General features: G+C 44.5%; 1 protein-coding gene across 3 annotated transcripts in view; it reads right to left on the minus strand.

Annotated features, from left to right (window-relative positions):
* TMEFF2 (transmembrane protein with EGF like and two follistatin like domains 2) overlaps positions 1 to 17990 on the minus strand; it is a 206508-nt gene that overhangs the window by 34197 nt on the left and 154321 nt on the right. For all 3 annotated transcript variants that reach the window (XR_012650417.1, XM_075028023.1, XM_075028022.1), the window contains exon 6: positions 617 to 765. Coding sequence is in view for 2 of the 3 variants with exons in the window: in XM_075028023.1 (XP_074884124.1) it covers positions 617 to 765 (149 nt within the window). In the remaining variant the exon portion in view is untranslated. The remainder of the gene's footprint in view (positions 1 to 616; positions 766 to 17990) is intronic.

Consider the following 17990-nt stretch of genomic DNA (forward strand, 5'->3'; position numbering starts at 1 on the left):
CAAGGGTTACAAGTGATGCAGCAGCCCATGAGCTGGGCACAGAGAAGCATGGCATTCATGGAGAAACACAGAGAGTCTTGAGCTGCTATTAGCAAAATTTCCTTCCAGGCACCTTTGGCACCTCATGGGCCCAGCGCAGGACACGTGAGAAACAAGCACCAGCACTGTGTTTGGGAGCACGTCTTTGGCCTCCTGAGATTGCTTCTTGCTGCTCCAGTTAGGGAGCAACAGAGGATCCATCCTGGGTGGCAAGATGTGTCTGTGGGGCTCTCCTGCTGTCCTGCTCCAGCTCCTACCCAGAGGGCAGAGCTCTGGGCAAGCTGCTCTGGGCAAAGTACAGGTGCCTGATTTTGAAACCAGTGCAGGGCTGGACAGTCCCCTGCCACTGTGGGCAGGGTGTGGGAAGGGTTATGTGCACCACTCCTCGCGCCTCGCTTGGTATCTGTACTGTGGAGGGCTCTGCTCCCTCCCGCAGCCTGTGCTCTACAATATAAATTGCAAGAGTCTAATGGAAATGTAAGAAGTGCCAAATAAGAAGCCAGCCCTGGTTCTTTTTTTTTTTCCCCGAACAAAAATTGAAAACATTCTTTGAAATGAGTTTTGTTATGAGAGTTACCTTGACATCGACCCAAAGACATGACTTCAATTTTCTCCTGTTTCTGGCATGATGCCTCTTTGATTTGACATGCATTATCATAAGATTTCCCATCGGAAGCGCAAAGAGGGTTGAAGTTGGTTTGAGAACAGTCAATGTTGCACACACACCTGAAAAGATAAAGAAAGAGAAAAAAGAAGAGGCTAATATGAGAAAGTTTTTTCATGACATCATAAATACATCTCAGAAATAAAAGTGTTTGTATTTTCCTGACTGCATAATGCAAATCAACAGAATGAAAGTGGAAAGTTCTGTCAAGAGGTCATTTGGAAATGAAATCTGGGGAGAGGAAAGAGACACAGAAAAGAAAAGCAAGCAAAAGGAAAGGTAAAAAAGAGTGTTATACATGGAAAACTATGCCACAGCATTACCACTTGTAATTTCATGTAAACCAAAGAGATATGTCAACAAGCAGATATGTCAATAATTCAAGCTACTGTGCCCTCTTGCAATTAAAGAAGCCATAAAATTCACCTCTATCGAGGTGCTGCCCATCGTATGTAACACTGTATAAATGTGGGTTTATATTGATTTATGATTTAATTCTGATAATAGTTACAGCACCTACAGGCACTCTGATCATAATAAAAGATGTGATACTGAAGCCTTATCTCACCCTACTGGGATAAAAGCACTCGCCAAGACTGAGACTGACAGTAGCGATGCAACTGTACTCACCCTGGGCCTAGGGCCGGTGGGACCTCCCCCAGCTCCTGGATGCGGTGAGGCTACTCAGTATTAAAACCAGGGGAATGCTGTTTTCAGGAGAGACTTTGTGCACAAGCACTTTCTGAAGCATTTGAATATCTCAGCAATCAAAAAGCCTTACCCAGGTGTCACCCAGGAAGGTCAGTGCCCGCTCACGACCTGGCAACGTGCTCTGTGCGGGGTGAAGGCTCCCATGGCCGAGAGCAGAGCGCAGGCAAGCGCGGGTAGGGCAGTGGTAGCCCTGTCCTTAGGGAGCTTAGGGTATCTCCAGAGCCACAACCACCCAGCTCGTGAGCTCCTGGGCTGCCCTGAGACATGAACCAAAGCACAGTGGGGGATTCACTTCAAAAGTCTGGTCTGGATCTGAACTAACACACTAATGTGGACACGTCCTGATCCCAGCAAGCCTTGTCATTGCTCAGAAGATGGAGAAACCTAATTACTTCCATCAACAGCAGGCTGCAGCCTTTTTTCTTTAGGTTTCTCCTATTTCATTATCATTAGTGATGTCAGACACCCTTGGGCATCGGCAAGGGAAAGGCAAGCTAATCTTCTGTCCCCCAACCGTGCCATGTAACAGACAGCTCAGCCGCAGCAACGCTTGCATTAACACCGATGTGATCCTGCTTGGGGACAAAGCCAGAGGTCTTAACCTGGCAGCTGCTTCAGCTCCTCTGAGCACGTAATTGTGCACATGCTGCTATCTAAACTCTTGCCGGCTCCTTCTGACATTTAAGGCAAAGTAATGCGACCGATGCTCTATCTCCAGCCCACTGGTTGCGCTGAACCTCACAGCGCCGACTCCATAGCTCTCCCTCTGGAAAGTTAAGTAATGGAAATGTCAGCCTCTAGCCTCGCTGCTTGATTTAAGAAAGTGTTTAAAAGTCAGTTCACCTTCCATTCGCAGCAGACATCTGGACAGCTTTGACCACTGGAAGTGCAGAGGGATATACACAAGAGAAAAACTTCGGTGGAAAGAGGAAGCACGGGAAATTAGACAGCATGGGTCAGATTTCTCCAACACCCCCTCTGGCCTCTGGCCTCTGCAAACATGCCGAGGGTGATGAAAATCAGTGGAACCAGTACTCGTCTTCTTTCGGACTTTCTTTACATTGGATAGGTCTATTTTCCCCAAATGTTCACAAAATAGAGAAAACTTCTGCTCAAAAAGAGGCCAATGGTGAAAACCTGTGGTTATAAAGTACATGATTTTGTAACTAGTGGAAGAAAAGAGTCTAGCTCCCTGTGTAACAATTTCACCACACTGATGAACATACGGAATATAAGAAAAAAAATCCAGTCCATTTCCTAAGAACCTCCTTATCAGTGGAATAAGAATGTTCTGCTCCACCGAAATATTAACCGTTGTCATTTCTTCCCACATCCATTTCCAGCTTCCCACCTTAGTCAAATTCACTTCATTAGGAAACATTTACTGCTCAAGTAATAGTAATTCTTTCCACGTAGCTCCACCATTTGCATTTCAGATGGGACACAATCAGCCATATGCTCCTTTTTTGTAATAAAACAGCTCAGAAACAGCTTCACTTCCCTACATTTTGCTACAAAAAATGAGCGTAGGTTAATATATATTATGTCTCAAGTCAAGAGAAAATTAAGTCAACAAGAAAATTAAAACAAAAGGGTGCTCTTTAGGGGAAATCTAAGCAAATTTGGATGCAATTTCAAAAATGCCTAGGGGATGTAGGAACCTATGCTCAGAGTTAGGCACTTAAGAGACATATTTTTAAAGGTGTTTAGATGCTTAAAGATGCATGCAAACACTTTGTGGGGAATTTTTGAAATCTCGGAGACCTACCTCCCACTGATTTCAAAGACCGTTTCAGAGCCCATTAGGCACTTATTTGCATCTTTTGATACCTTCCAAAAAACAAAGTTCCAAAATGACTTTTCTGACCTCTTTCACTAAAAGCGAGAAGAGAACGAAGACATTTCTCAACTCCATTCTAAAATCTTAACTGCGAGAGCAGCCTTTCTTTCCAAGCAAGATCTCCGTAGCCGCACGCTGCATTATGAGGACGCACCACGCAAGCACCATGAACCACGCACTACTTGTGCTGACGTCAGATTGCTCGTGTGTGAGGGAAGGCAGAAAGGGACACCCTCCGGATGACACTATTTGCTCAAGTCTTATAAGATGTCCTGCATGAAGCCTGATTTTCAGGGTTGACTAGCTGGGCGGTGAAAAACACCACAATAAACTTGTCACCTCAGTCTCCTTGCTGCAAGGATCTGTGCATCATCCACCCCTCGCACAGTTTTCAGCGGACAGCTTCTAGCTTGCATCTGCAGTTTCTTAGTGCTTTTGCACTTATATACTCAAATCCTACTTTAAGGCCGCACAATTAAGTCAACATCAAATATATGTCAGGAAATGCTAAAGGTAGGATTGCATCAGGAAGATTAATGTGCCTGGGTTGCTGACTCTGTTTAATTTATAGTGCTCTTCTTATCAGGGAAAATGACAGTACATTCAAACATGTTTTTTCAAAGTAGAGGAACAAGCAGCCTGCCATTTCAACCATGCCCCCAAAGTCCAGAAGAATAAATTACCGAGAAAAAGGTGGGGCATTTACTCCAAATGTGCGTGCCCGGGCACATGCAGCCACAGAGCATACATCATTCTTAAGCGGGATCCACCAGCGATGTAATAAATACAAAACGAATGGCACTTAACATATTTGATTGAATGAAATCCTGTAGCCGTAGGTAAAGGTGCCTTCACTTCTTGAAGCATTATAAAACGCAGAAGTGGGACTGTCTCCTATTAAACAAGCAGAACCAAACTGTGACATCCCCGTTTGGCCCCCAGGGCGTACATTAGGCGAGAGTCCTAATGGTGTACAAGACTTCAGATCCTGTGGGACACAGGAATCCCCTGCCCCAAAGAGAGCCTCACCCCAACACTTGTCATGCCCAGAAATCCCATCCTGCTCCTCGCTAGCACCCAGCGCTGGTGCTTCCCATCTCACACTCAACCCTCAACCTTGTCCAGGCTCTGCCCTGCCACTTTCTCGTTCTTTCAGGAGTGACAAAATCGGAGCAGCCTCACCTCTTGTGGTCGCTGGCTATACTGGTCCTGGGGCTCTCCCCTGGTCCTCCTGCCCACACGGGGCTGGCAGCATGCAGCCCGCTGCCACGTGGCTGGCTGGCAGGCCGCTGCCTGCCTGCAGCCTCCCGGTCCCCACGGCACTTCCGTACGCCTCTAATTTTAAGTAATTTGATCATTGGACCATTTTATCATCCTGGCTATAACTTCTGATTATAGTTATGTCAATAAATCTATCCGGTTTCTGTGTTCCTAAGTGTAGCGCTGAAGAAAGCTTGGCAATATAAAGGCTGACTGAGCTTTCCTCTGGCTCAAGAAGCTGTGAGAAGGTCAATGAGGTCTCCTAGGGGGTCACAGGATGAAACTGTACCCAAGAGCATACACAAAATACACGTGTAAGGCTTAACTATGCCTTCTGCAGTCAGGAAAGCAGCTTTAAAAGCATCTGTGAGGAAGTAGTGCTTCCAAGATGTCAGCCGATACCCTGCAGCTCCCCTGAGAAAGGAAGAAATACTGAATGCTGTCCCACAGGCCCATCGTACCTTTCAAGTAATGGGCTCATATGTTAATTGGTTAAAATTTGGGCTGTCACTGTAAACAATCATTAAATAAGGCTCACTTTCTTATGTCTATTCTTCCAGGTCATTATGATAGTCTCTGATGAATTCCACTTCTTTTATATGCTTTATTTTATTCCATTTCATTTCATATGATGAAAATCTTGGAGGAGCTGAACATCTAGCAATACACTTAGTTACTTCAGTGATCACGAAAGCAAAAAAACCAAAACAAACTAAAAAGACTGTCTAATGGGGACACCTGGCCACTTCCTCAGGGGATTTTGGGCTAACTCCCCCAGGCGCATCCTACAGCACAGCTTGGCGACATTGCTGGCCCCTCTGATGAAAATATCGCATCAAGGCAGGACTGGAAGGTCTCTGCAGATGCAGGTGGTACTAGCTAACACGCTGGAGAAGCCCACAAGGCTGCTTATGGGAGGGCTGACACGGCCGAACGAAGCCTGTGGCAGGTAAGATGCTGGCGGGCACCTCCTTATGCCTCGTTACTGACCTGTGGGGTGCAAGCCACTGCGCTTCTGCCACTGTGCTTCTGTCAAGGCAGTAACTTCAATAAATGTACTGAACAGCGCAGGGGAACCCATGTGCATTTTGGGAGTGGTTGTCACTATTTCACCTGTGTAACATGCTTCTCCCCTTCCCAAGGAAACGAGAAGAGCGCAGAAGTAGACCAGTAGTTATTTCCTGTACAGATCTTGGCCATGAAGAAAAAGCTGCCCAGACCTCAGAGAGGTTTGTGTCCCAGCAGTGATGCCAATGTGCTGCATCAGGCTGCTTGGCCAAGCTGGAGCAGCCAACTTGGCTTTTTGTTGAATTAGTCTCTGTAAAAATTAATGGGGTCAATAAACCAGGCACGGCTGAGTACACTGGTGAGCACACAGGCTCCTAACTCCCCACTCTTCTGCAAGTAACATATGGTATTTTTTTCTGGGCACAGAGAGTATCTTGGCCTGCAGAGAGCATGCCACTGAAGAGAGGCTTCACGGCTTTGAAGGACTGTCCCCGGAGGGAAGAACTGCGTTTTAAGGAGGTGTCTCAATAAAACAAAAGAATGGCTCTTTGCCCATGAAGTGTGGGGGAATGCTATAATTATATTTCCTTCGTTCATGAATAAAGTATAATCATTAGTGACAGGGCGATGATAAAAAGAACCCCACTCCATGCTTTATCTTTACTCCTAAGACAACTATTCAGTCTTTGTTTTCAGCAATGTATTACTGAAAAAGAATTTAAAAAAATTACTATGCAATATCTGTGCGTAGAACGAGGAAGGTTTCATATGTAGCTCTGATGGGAAGGAGGATAAATGAGACAATGCTTCTAAAAGAGCGGTTTCACTGGGAACAGACACAGGCATATTTTTGTCAGGGCGAGATGGTAATGGCAGTTCTTCCCTATTCAACATCTTTTAATTAGTCCTCTGCAGTTTGGAAACCTGAGAGCATTGTTGGTACTACCTCTGTTTATTAAAGATTCATATTCAGACTTTGCTGGCCATGGGTCATTTGCTTTTTGGAACCACAGCAACAGAAAATTGTGTCTGAGATATCTGCAAAAAAGTACTTAATGAAATGACTAACGTCTTCAGCCAAGTGTCTAGTTGATTACAGGGTCCAAACAGCAGAACAGCAATAAATCTGCCACAAAGAGAATTGTCAGTCAAGAAAAAAGGCATAAAACCAAACAGACAGGGAAGCGAGAGCTAAAAATGTGGAAATGCAAATCTAGTGTTATTTTTACTAGTCAGAGCTCTGATATCTGAGCGCATATGCTAATTTGGTCAAGTGTGAGATCCCACCATGTCTCAGTGAGCACTATTTTACAGGGAAAGTGATGTTCCATTCTGCAATCATTTTAAACGTCGTATATTTTCTCCAGGCAAAAATAAAGAAAGCAAGGAAAAAACCAACAACATTTTGCAGCATAAAAAAGCCCAAAGCCTTCCCTTTGCCATAAAACAGTGTATAAATAAAAACACGGTTGTTGTACATTTATGATATTTCCACCAGAGACATTTCTTATCTTCCTCTGTTCTGACTAGAAAACGGTGATCAGAAACTCAAATTTCTGGTTGGATGTCAGTACGGTCCTCTCCAAGCCCCCTGCCCCTCTGAGTAGGACATTAAATGCCCATTTAAAGCAAACCTGGCAGTATACGCCTGCATAAAGAGCCTGGCGATCAGTCCCAAATGCCTTCTCTATCATTTGGATTCCTGCAAGGTTTTTCTTTCTGGTACACGGGGCATCTTTGTTGACATTACCAGCAGGCAAGTTGAAATGAAGCCAGGCTTAACATTACGCCTCAACATTCGAACGCGCATTGTACCGTGGTTCAGCCGCGTGTCAGGAGGCTGGTGGGAGTGCTCATTTACCCAGGCAGCTTTGGGTATGTTTAATATGTCTCAACACAACACCACGCAGAGATACTTGAACTAGCTCTAAGCAGGGACTGGCAAGGTTAACCAGGCTGGGCAGACCCAGCCTCCGGGAGCTCAGCTAGCCCGTTCAGACCGTCTGTGTGCTGCGGCATCGCGCCTTGTTAAAACACACTGCCTGCAATACCCCTTTACTGGGGAGCAGCGACACATCACCTCTGGTAATACATCAGTCATCCTCAAAGCTGCCCACACACACAGGCAGCTAAATTGGATTGCTCCAGGGGGCTTGCACGCCCCTCCGTTTTGACATCAGTCCCAAAAGAACCACATAAATACCAGCCTCTTCCTCTGACCCTCAGCCCATTTCCAAGTACACCATTAAGCTTTACAGTAATCTCATACAGCCCTATAGCAGCAATGACTTGGTACTATTATACCCATTTTACAGAGAGGTAAGTTTTAGTGTAAAGTCCTGGCACCCTCAATACAGAGTCAACAGGGATTTTGGTAGCTTGGCCAAGCTCAGATACGCTACAGTGGTCCCTGCAGCATGTGGAGCACAGCCCAAGAGGATGGCACCCAATGATGCCTCCAGCCAGGAGACAAAACTGCCTGGCATCATTGCCTGGTTTCGCATACAGCTGAATGTCAGGTACACATACATACGTATATATAAAATAGTATATATAAAATATATTCATAATGCACACAGGCACACAATATTTTATGCTTTCTATGAATCATACCCTACAACCTGCCTGTGCTTGCCAGGAGATTGAAATCCTATCACTGTGCTTTTAAGAACATCATTAAGAGGCTTAAATAAAAGAAACGCTGCGTGTCTCCTTCAAAACAAACTTTGCTGTATTTTTGAGGCTGATGCAAAACTTTAGCTGCAGTGCAGAACAATAAACAATACATATTTTATAATGGCAGCACAAAAATAGCATGCGATATTTCTTTCCTGGGCCTGCTAGTGCTTCTCTTCTGCTTTAAGATCACAAGAGAAGAAAAAGCACGGCTTATTCTGAGTGCCTTCCATTCGATGTTATTTATTTATCTAATTTATTTTTCCTTTTTGTCCTTTGCAGCCCAGCTTTTGCACTAAGGGCTTTAGCATGTCTACTTTTCACGGTGGCTTCCCTGGGATATTTTACCTATTTCAACTGTTCAAATGTTTATCTTCACCAGGAGTAAAAGAAGAAAAGCTTGATTCCCTCAGGGTGACGCAATGTTTCTGCATGGCATTTCAATAGCATCCTGTTATTCAAACAATTAGAAATCACAGACACCATGCACGGAATTATCAGCATACTGCATAGAGATTTTTATTATTATGTAGTGCATAATGAAAATGATTTGAAGGACCCCAAAGCATCATAACAGAAGGAAGCGCTGAATAATCAGGTGATTTTTATTTTTTTTTGGACTGCAAGAGACCAAAATATTGTTTACTGGACATATGTCAAGCTAAAATGCACTAAAGTGGTGAATATATTTGTTGATGCCCTTCCCTGCATACCAAATGCAACATACTCTGGGAGGCTAGCTGGAGTGCAGAGCCAGGAGCTAGGGCAGTTGCCATACAGCTGCCACGCTGCTGCTGCTGCTGCTTAATAGCAGGGAGCGACTTGCAATATTTAAAAATACATATGGATTTTTCAGAGCACATTTGCTATGACAGCTCATGGAAGTTGTTTCAAAACGGTTTCATGGACCGCTCCTGGGGGCACCTCACCTAGAGCTGTGAGAAGAGCTGCTCGGACACTGGCTCCTTCCTGGAGCCAGACCAGCTCGGTGAGGAGCTGGTCCCGTGCTCCACCAGTTTTCAAGGCTTCATCCTGGAGACCACAGCTCATGAAAACTGCTTTAATCTGCTGTGCAAGGCACTGCAACTCAATTCCTAATTCTCCTTTCGTTTTTTCCCCGTAACTTTCTTTACTAAGTTTTCGACAAAAAACATCACAAACTTCACCTTTGCTTCCTTCTTACAATTCAAAGCACCAATTATAATATGACCTTCATCTGGCTTCCCGATGCCTCTAGTGCCCTCAACAGTACATTGAATTGTATGCTAACACCTTTAGGGCAAAATAAATGTCTCATTTTATTTTGATTTAAATATCATTCCTATTTGAAAGGAACTAAGTTGTGTAAAGCAGTCTTTGCTAGACTGGATGCTTTAAACCCAAGCAGAGAAACTAGAGAATTATAAGGCTGGCAACTGGGTTTGAAGAGCGATGGAAAAATCCTCACACTAGCTGTGTGACTGGAGATGAAAATTCTAATTCTGTTCACATGCCAATTCAAGTGTCTGCAGGTACCCAACGTGTGAAGTTTATTTAAAGCACACAGAATAAAATAAATGCCTTTTTATGGTTTGCCTACACTTGGTGTCCTTCACATCTCTATAGTCTGTGCTAAAACAAAGCTTTGCTGACTGTTTCTCTCCCTCTGTAAACATTTGAGACTGTCCTTCATGAACGTTTTATCGCTGTGTGCCTCAGACTGCTGATATTGTTTGCTCCTATCTTGAAGCCAGCAGAATAATAAGAATTGTTCCCACGAATCCCAGCGTTTCACCCCGGCCTCCAACAGCCAGTGGGAATATTGCAACATCTGGTGGGAAGCACGGGAGACCATCTAGCTGCAGGTCCTGGCACGGACCTTGCCACGCAGGAAGGCTCAGTCTGCTCACGAAGAACTGCGGCACCAGCTGGGACCAACAGCAAATTTCTGATAACACTTTCGTTAACAATGCTAGAAGTTACTTCTGAAAGCAGAAGGTGGACTCTGATTTATCAGTGGGAGTAGAGGGATGATGGCCTTGTGGCTAGCAGATACCAGTGTGCTGCAAGCCCCATCCCATGCAGCACATGAGCCATCCACTGACGGTGGGGAAGGCAAGGCTCAGGAGTGACCTTCCTAAAACTAGTGAGAAGAAAACCGTGGTGAAATAATTCCTCCGTGTAAAGACTCCCTCCGCACGTGCAAAATCAGACTACCTCTCACCATAAACGGCTCTGCGTCCTCAAACATGTGTGCCTCCCACTTCTGAGGAGACCTGCCTGAGGCAGCACCACCTGAAGTGGCTGTGTACTCCAGGCTACCCTGCTTGGTAAACTGACTTAAATTACAAAACAAAATCCAGTCTAGCTATTTAATGAAATTTTAGGAGGATACTTCCAGGCTTTCCTTCAGGCATTGTTTACACCTCCTGCACAGACAGAAATAAAGCAAAATAACCTCATATCATCCTGCACAGTGGTAAAATGAGATCTTGGCCCACAGGTATGAGCCTGGGACCTGAGCAAATCTCTGCATGTACAAGAGGGAGAAAGCAGTAGTAACCCTCCTTTTCGTCAGAGCATTCAGGTCTGTAGGGGAAAGCTGCTGTACAAAACCAGGTGTTATTACTGGCTGGGGATGCTGCCTCTTCTCTTGCTGTCTCATGATGACCACAGTGACTAAGTGCTTTTGGGAGCAAGCCCCCAGAGAGAGTATTGCTGCCAGGGAAAGGAAGATGAAGGAATGAATGAAATGTGGCATCTCAAAGAAACGTCCTTGCCAGGAAACTAACGAGATGAGAGTAACCTTCTTCAGGTCTGGGACACAGATCACCAGAATCCACCTGCAGTTCCTGAAAGGGATGCACCACAAGCACTGTGCTCTGGCCGGGATGGGCGTCCCGGGGGCACCCGTGCACCTCTGCATGGGAGAGCTTCATTACAAAATGGGCAGGCTGAGAGACAGCAATTAAGTCTGTACGTCTGGGCACGTCTCACACAGGCTTTTAGCTGTGACTTGCGCATGGGAAAGGACCAGGGCAGGAGATGGGCGCCATGGGGAAGGGACACCTGCCACCCTGCAGGGGCTGAGAGCCGAGGTCAGCCCTGTACGTCAGCTCCTATTGAGTTTTCCTCAGGCTCATATTTAATGCATGGGATGTATTTTTGATGGCTCGGATGTGTGAACAAATCGTGGCCTTGATGTTCCAACATGGGTGTGTGAAGGAGCCTCCGACCTTCTGCAATGGATGCAGTTTTAATTTAATGGTTAACATAAAGTGGGATGGAAGAGATGAAGCATTCTATTAAGACATTTGATAATAAATTGGAAAGTGCTTTCCCAGTGCTTTACATAGTTATTCTCTCTGCTGATCTATTTAGCCAACACATGTAATTCTGAGCTACAAAGTTGTATTCCTGCTTTCGTAAACATACTTACATAAAACTCAATAACAACACAGTCTATTTATTGCTAAAATGCTAGTAGGAAATTGGAAAAGGTATAAATACAATTCATTGCTGGTGATCTCCTGCCCCCTGAAGGCACTGTAAGGCTCCAAATCTTGCTCAGTTCACAGCATCATAAAACTGAAGCAATAAATGTCACTCCTTTCTTGATTGCGCATTAGGCCAATCGGCTTTTTATTGCGACTAAATAGGCCGTCATGAAGGCACCGCTCACTTTACTACTAGGGTATGACTTTGGCTAAATGGGGGGCCAGGGAGGGAGGAAAGCTTATTGTTAAATAACAAAAAAGGGGAAAAGAAAACAGGAAAAAAAGGTGCAAAAGCTTGTTGTTCTCCAAGGTCTCTGCACTTGCTCTTTCATGCTGTAATGCCCTGATGTATGCAGACGATTATGTGTCAATGCACATTAATATCTGATGTGCATTATCATATTATCCCTTATGCGCACTTTCACAGCCCGGTGAGCCCAGGCTCTCCCAGCCATGGGGTTACACAACCAAGCGGTGGCTTTGCCTTGGAGCACCCGTGCACAGCTCTGCCCTTGCAGAGTCAAAAGGGATCCTTTTGTGTACCTCCCACAAAGCGGCAGGAGCCGGGCATGATCTTTACAACACCCTGTATTACAGCAAAAGCACAAAACAGACTGCCAAAACCATTCCTTCAAATGCAAATAAAGGTGTGCGCTCAGAAGGCTGCTACACTTTCCTACCTAGGACTGAAAACCGCAGTCGCAGCTGGTGGCAGAGGAGTAAAAAAACCAAACCCTGGGTTCATTTGCTCCCCTGTTAAACTGGGCACATAAAATGGTTGCTTGCTGCCCTGCTGTCACATGTACATGTGGTATGCGGACTTTTCCTGAAAATAGAGAGGGATGCTGTTGCTGTCTCACACAATGCCCAGTCACACACGTGCACCCTTGTAACGTGCACAGGCCGGTGTTAATGCAGTCCACAGCCACACCACCTCGATGGCAGCCGAGCTGCTGCCCCACGCATCTTCCAGCTGTTCCCGCCACATAAACGTTTGATTCACCTGCTCCGTGCTGGGTGTGCCATTTCAGCCTCCGGGCCAGGCAGAGGGAAGGCAGGGGAGGAGGACCTCCCTGCCACCTTCCAGTAGTGTCCCCCAAACCCTCCCTAAGCCCCTGCGTGTGGGCAGCCGCTGCGGCTCCTCCCCGCTCTCCAGCAAACAGCACAATGGACCAGCTTCAAGTCAGCTTTAGGTTTTCTCCCCGCTTCCACAGTCCTCTGTCCTTTCCCAGTCCGTCCCCCCTGCCTTCTCTGCCATGACGACCCCTCCCTCTATGCCTCCATGCATCCTGTGCACACACCACATGCTGAACATAGGTATAGGCTTCTTGGCCATGGAAACCTAACAGAAAAATATGGCTATTTTAAGCCACACTTTTAAAATTACTGTAGCTTTTTTTTTCAGCTCTACTGTTGACAGACAAATAATTGTGAAAACAAATGACAGCTCTGCATGGCTTACAAGCCTTCCTCCCCTTAAATTTCAGACGAATTTTTGTCTTGCTCCTACAGGAGCATGGCACCATGATAAGGCAAGCAAACCCCCCAAAATCTCACAAGTTATTTTTGGCTTTTCACAAATCAATATTTCCTCTGAAGCAACTGAAACATTCAGTAAGCCAAATTCTGCTTTTATCATCACAATTTCCAAGTTATTCCTTTGCACTCTGTGAACGACAGCACATGTATACTCCAACAGAGTCTGTTCTCCCTTCTGCCAGCGAAAGGCTCCACTGGCTACTGAGAAGTTACTCCACGATTATCATACTGGAAGAGAACTTTTGTTTCACTGACTTCAGTGGAATAACTTTCATTGACTTCCACAAGCTGGAAGTTCACCTTCTGAAACTGAAAACCAAGTTTGGATCAGCAGCTGAAAAGAGGAGCACAAGGAAAAAAAATCTATAAGCTTTATGACTGTGTAGGGTATTATCCCCTGGACACACAGCGAGTTTTGCTGTAACTGCAAAAGATAAAAAATGTCTTTTTTATTACAAAACCAAACGTTAGGGATTCTAGTTTTTGGATAAGAGATGGATGTGTCTTATAAGGTCCCTAAAAGACCTACTTGGGTGAGTAGTACAGATGGAACACAATGTGGGTTTGCATTTATCTGAGAACATTTAGAGCCATGATATATAGTCTACATAACAGACTTCCTCGATGTATAGAGAAAATATAGCCAATTTCTTTGTGTAGGCTGAATTATTTACCAGAGTGTTCCAAAGTGTATTGGTAATAAAACACTATGAAGTATAAGTAACTCCAGACAATCTTGGCTTACATTAAAACCAGTTTTTTTTTTAAAGAATGTTATTAAGAAAATAAATCCTGAGAATCTGGAAAGGCAGGACTTTGTCAAATGAACATAAGTCTCTAAAGGATTGCATTGACTCAATGGATGGAAAGGTCAAATTCTCCAAACCATCACCCTAAGGGAGCTGGGAATCAGTCTCACTGCAAAATTAAATAGGCTATTTTGGCACAGGATGAAGGATGCAAAGATGGTAAGGTGATTTTGTGAAACTTACCTGACTGGGAAAAATGGTTGTTTTTAACTAAAACCAAATAAAATGTATGTAGAGTAAAACAATTTCACCAGATGGCCAAACAAGCCATCATTTTTCCGAGCATTAACTTTCTAGCCAAGCCACTAGGAGTGCATTCAGTTTAGAAATACAATGTGCTCATTCCTGCCTCCTACTCTGGAGGACTGGACCATAAGCTGCTCTTAGAGAAACATCCTCTGAAGATAAAGCTAACTTCTTGTTCTGATATCTTACTTGCTCTTTCTGCAGACTCATTGCTGAGAAAGAGGAAAACCACATATTCTTGGCTTGATTTAAGATCTTTTAGAAGTCAGTGGGGATCTTTCTCTGGCTATGGTTGGGCACAAAGTCACTTTTTCACCTGGGCTAGTTTTAAGTTGAAACTGCCCACTGAAAGAGTCCTACAATATCTCAGTAGCTTACCAGCGAGAAACCTGATAGGAACTGTGGCGTTCATGCAATGCTCACCTCAGGACCTTATTTTCTGACTCTTACATGATGTCTAGACACTGGTTGCTAATAAGCCTGAAGCTTTCACCTAAGCTGGAACTGCTGCAAATTTGTTCTTCTTTGTGCTGTGGACAGCAATTCAAGCTACAATTTTGTATTTTGCTAGTTTTCCCATTTTTGTGCCAGTTCACATGGCATTTCTTTCCACAGCCCAAATGAAGGAACATGGCTGGGTTCTCTACTCAGTTCTCATGCCCCAGGCAGTAGATCTGGCTGAGCAGCCTCCTATAACAGCTACTGACCTGACCCTTTCTCAGAGCAGGCTTAATAATTAAAACATAACATATAGATAGGTAGGTGTCATCTTGCTTTTTCTAACATTCCCGATGTTTTGTCTTTCATTGCAAATCCTTCATTGACCAATTTCCAGTTGCTTAGGCTACTTTTTTTACAGTATTACTGACTCTTAGCCCACTGCAAGGTATCTCTACAGTTATCTCAACATGGCGTCTCAAGAGTTACACTGGAAGTCAGCCATTTTCTTTTTATTTCAAAATCTTGTAACCATAGAACATGCACCAAATGAAACATTAACAGTTAACAGAGCCAGAATTGGGCTAATTTCTGGGCAGGCACTGGAGGTAGCTCTTAGGTTGGGGCTAAGATAAGTGACACAGGTGTAAGAGGGTGTAAGCTGCTTGGTCATCTCCTGCTGTGCAATGCAGAGATTGCATGCTGCAGTGCCTTTACTTTCCTCTGTAAACCCTTGCCTGAACTGTTATTAGACATGACTACTAAGCTCCATGTGAAGATTTATGCAGCAGCAGATTCATTTCATGCCTTAGGTATGATCTCAAGTTAAGCAGAAATTTAGGTCTTTGCAGGATTGTGTTTTTTTAATTTGATTTAATTTGATTCCATTTCTGTGTTTATTTGAACCACAAGTCCAATGAGTATGTTTAAGTGTTACACATAGCCATGAACAAAGATCTACTTTTTCTCTAGGAGAGAAAGGAAAGCAGCAGAAAACAGCAATATATCTACTGTATGATGCATGGGACGTTGCAGATGTTAAAGAAGCTTGTTGTTTCTGCATCTGGAACAAGTAGGTCACACATAGTTATTATACACACTGCTGAACATGAAGCAGCCAATACCCGTGTAATGTATGTGAGCTTTCAAACTACCTTTTAGTACTTTATAGTAGTACAGCATCTTGTTTGCAGATGCTCTGGTTGAGAGCAACTGATGGAAGGGGGAAGGGACCCAACGCTGACTGACCTAATTACTGTGTGGATTGAGAAGCTGGCAAATCATTAGGGGTTTTTTTATGTTTTCTTTCTATACTATAATAAAGATAAATATTGATTGCTAGAGCAATATTGATTGTAGGGGTCACTGCAGATGGCAGCTGCATGATTTGCACAAGTATCTCCCATGTACAGAGCTGCTTATTTGCATGAGAATGCAGTTTCACAATCCTCATGTGTTGCAGAATGTTCACTTGCCTTATAGAAGCATTTACCCGAACTATATATATCAGTGATTAGCAGTAAAATATGAAACAAAGGACTGAAACTGTTCATCTTCTTAATACATTTTGTGTGTGTGTCTGTCTGCTGTGGGTAAGTGGAGTTTATTGTCCCAGCCATGCGGAAAGAAGCATCGGACACAAGGGACCTGCTGTAATTGTGCTGCAACGTCACCACCTCACTTGGGAATACCACCCAGATGCACAGCAAGCCTGAGACCGACGCTCCTTCCTTCACCCACTGACCTAGACACTGAACATGCCAAGCCCCTTCATTCAGGCCTCGATGCCTTCCTCCAAGCTCCCAGCTTTGGGTCATCAGGGACACAGCGTCCCCACAGAATGGTTTCAGCATCTTCTCCTGAGCTGAACCTGCCCGGTGGGATCCTTGTCTGCTTGCAAGAAATGGAAAAGACCCCTCCAGCGTGGGCCAGGCTCATGAGGAAAGAGGAAAGTTGCCTACCACAAGCATGGTGTCTATGGCAGGGCGCAAACCCCTAGGCTCAGCCAAGGAGGAGTCCTTGGGGTGTGTGGGACCGAGCTGTGGGAAGCAGCAGGGGTATTTACACCCCTTTTTATCACTGGTGCAAACCTCCAAGTGGCCCATTCGAGGTCAGGCACCTCCTGCCAGGGATACTGCTGCCTCTCTCCTTCACCTGCAGCCTCCAGGAGGGAGGAAGGAGAAGGCAGAAGAGCCATATGTGGAGACGGCCTCCTTACTTCCTTGGATGCTGCCAGGCTGCAGGAAAAGCACTCTCTCCCGAGCACGCTGTACATCTCTGTGTGTCTGTCTTATAGCTAGCAAAATGCATCTTATTCTGGGCAGTGCTGCACTTTGAGACTGCTGCTGGCTGACCTGCTGATATTGAAATTCAAAGGAAAAGCATGCATATTTAACCCCAATTCATCATTTTGATTTTGATTAACTCTACAAGTCAGAGGTTTGCAGGCTTTAATCTTGTTTTAAGAAAACACTCCTGTCCTCTCTTCTCAGCGTTTTCCAACAGGAAATTCAACAGAAGGGTTTTTCCTCTTATTTATCTCCTTCCACTTACTTGGACACATTGTGGACCTCTGAAATAGCTGCCCAGTATCTATCCAAACCATGGCTTGTCCAGTGTAGAGAGTGCTCTTATTTCCTCAGTGGCCCATAAGGAGGAGATTAATACTGGAATCCAGGTTTCTGACGTGGTTATGCACTGACACTAAGCCACTTTAGCAGATGAGCAGGCACTCCATTTGGTGAGTACTATTTATATACAGTTAGTGAGTATTTCATAGATGCTTTTTGGAAGATCTTAGAAATACACCATGGTTCAGAATGTTACGCTTCATTCTTCATTTCCTTTTAAGTATATCTCTCGGGGTGTTATGTTGAGTAGCCCTGTCTTACAAAATCAATTATTCCTTAGCCAGCTCAGAAATAAAACCCAAAGTAAGCAACACCAAATGTCTGATTTACCAGTAGATTGCAATCCAGTGCTAAAGAGCATAGCCACTGCCCTGCTTTAAATATTCATGAAGCCCACTGGTGCAAAATGCATTAAAGGTGGGAATAATGCCAGTAATACATGATCCTCTTAGTGACAAGAAGCTTTCACATATTAAAGTAGCAAGATGTTAAAGACTTTCAACTGAACAGTCTTTGTTTTTAACCTAGAGAAAGAGATTCACTAATGGAATGCCAAATTGCATTCGCCCTTGTGATATTAGACTGCAGAATACGGTAATAATACATGTGTGCTTTACCATGCTGCAGAAGACCTGTTATTACAGTGGGTTCTTT

This window comes from Buteo buteo, chromosome 5, assembly GCF_964188355.1.
Source record: "Buteo buteo chromosome 5, bButBut1.hap1.1, whole genome shotgun sequence".
NCBI classification, from domain to species: Eukaryota; Metazoa; Chordata; class Aves; order Accipitriformes; family Accipitridae; genus Buteo; species Buteo buteo.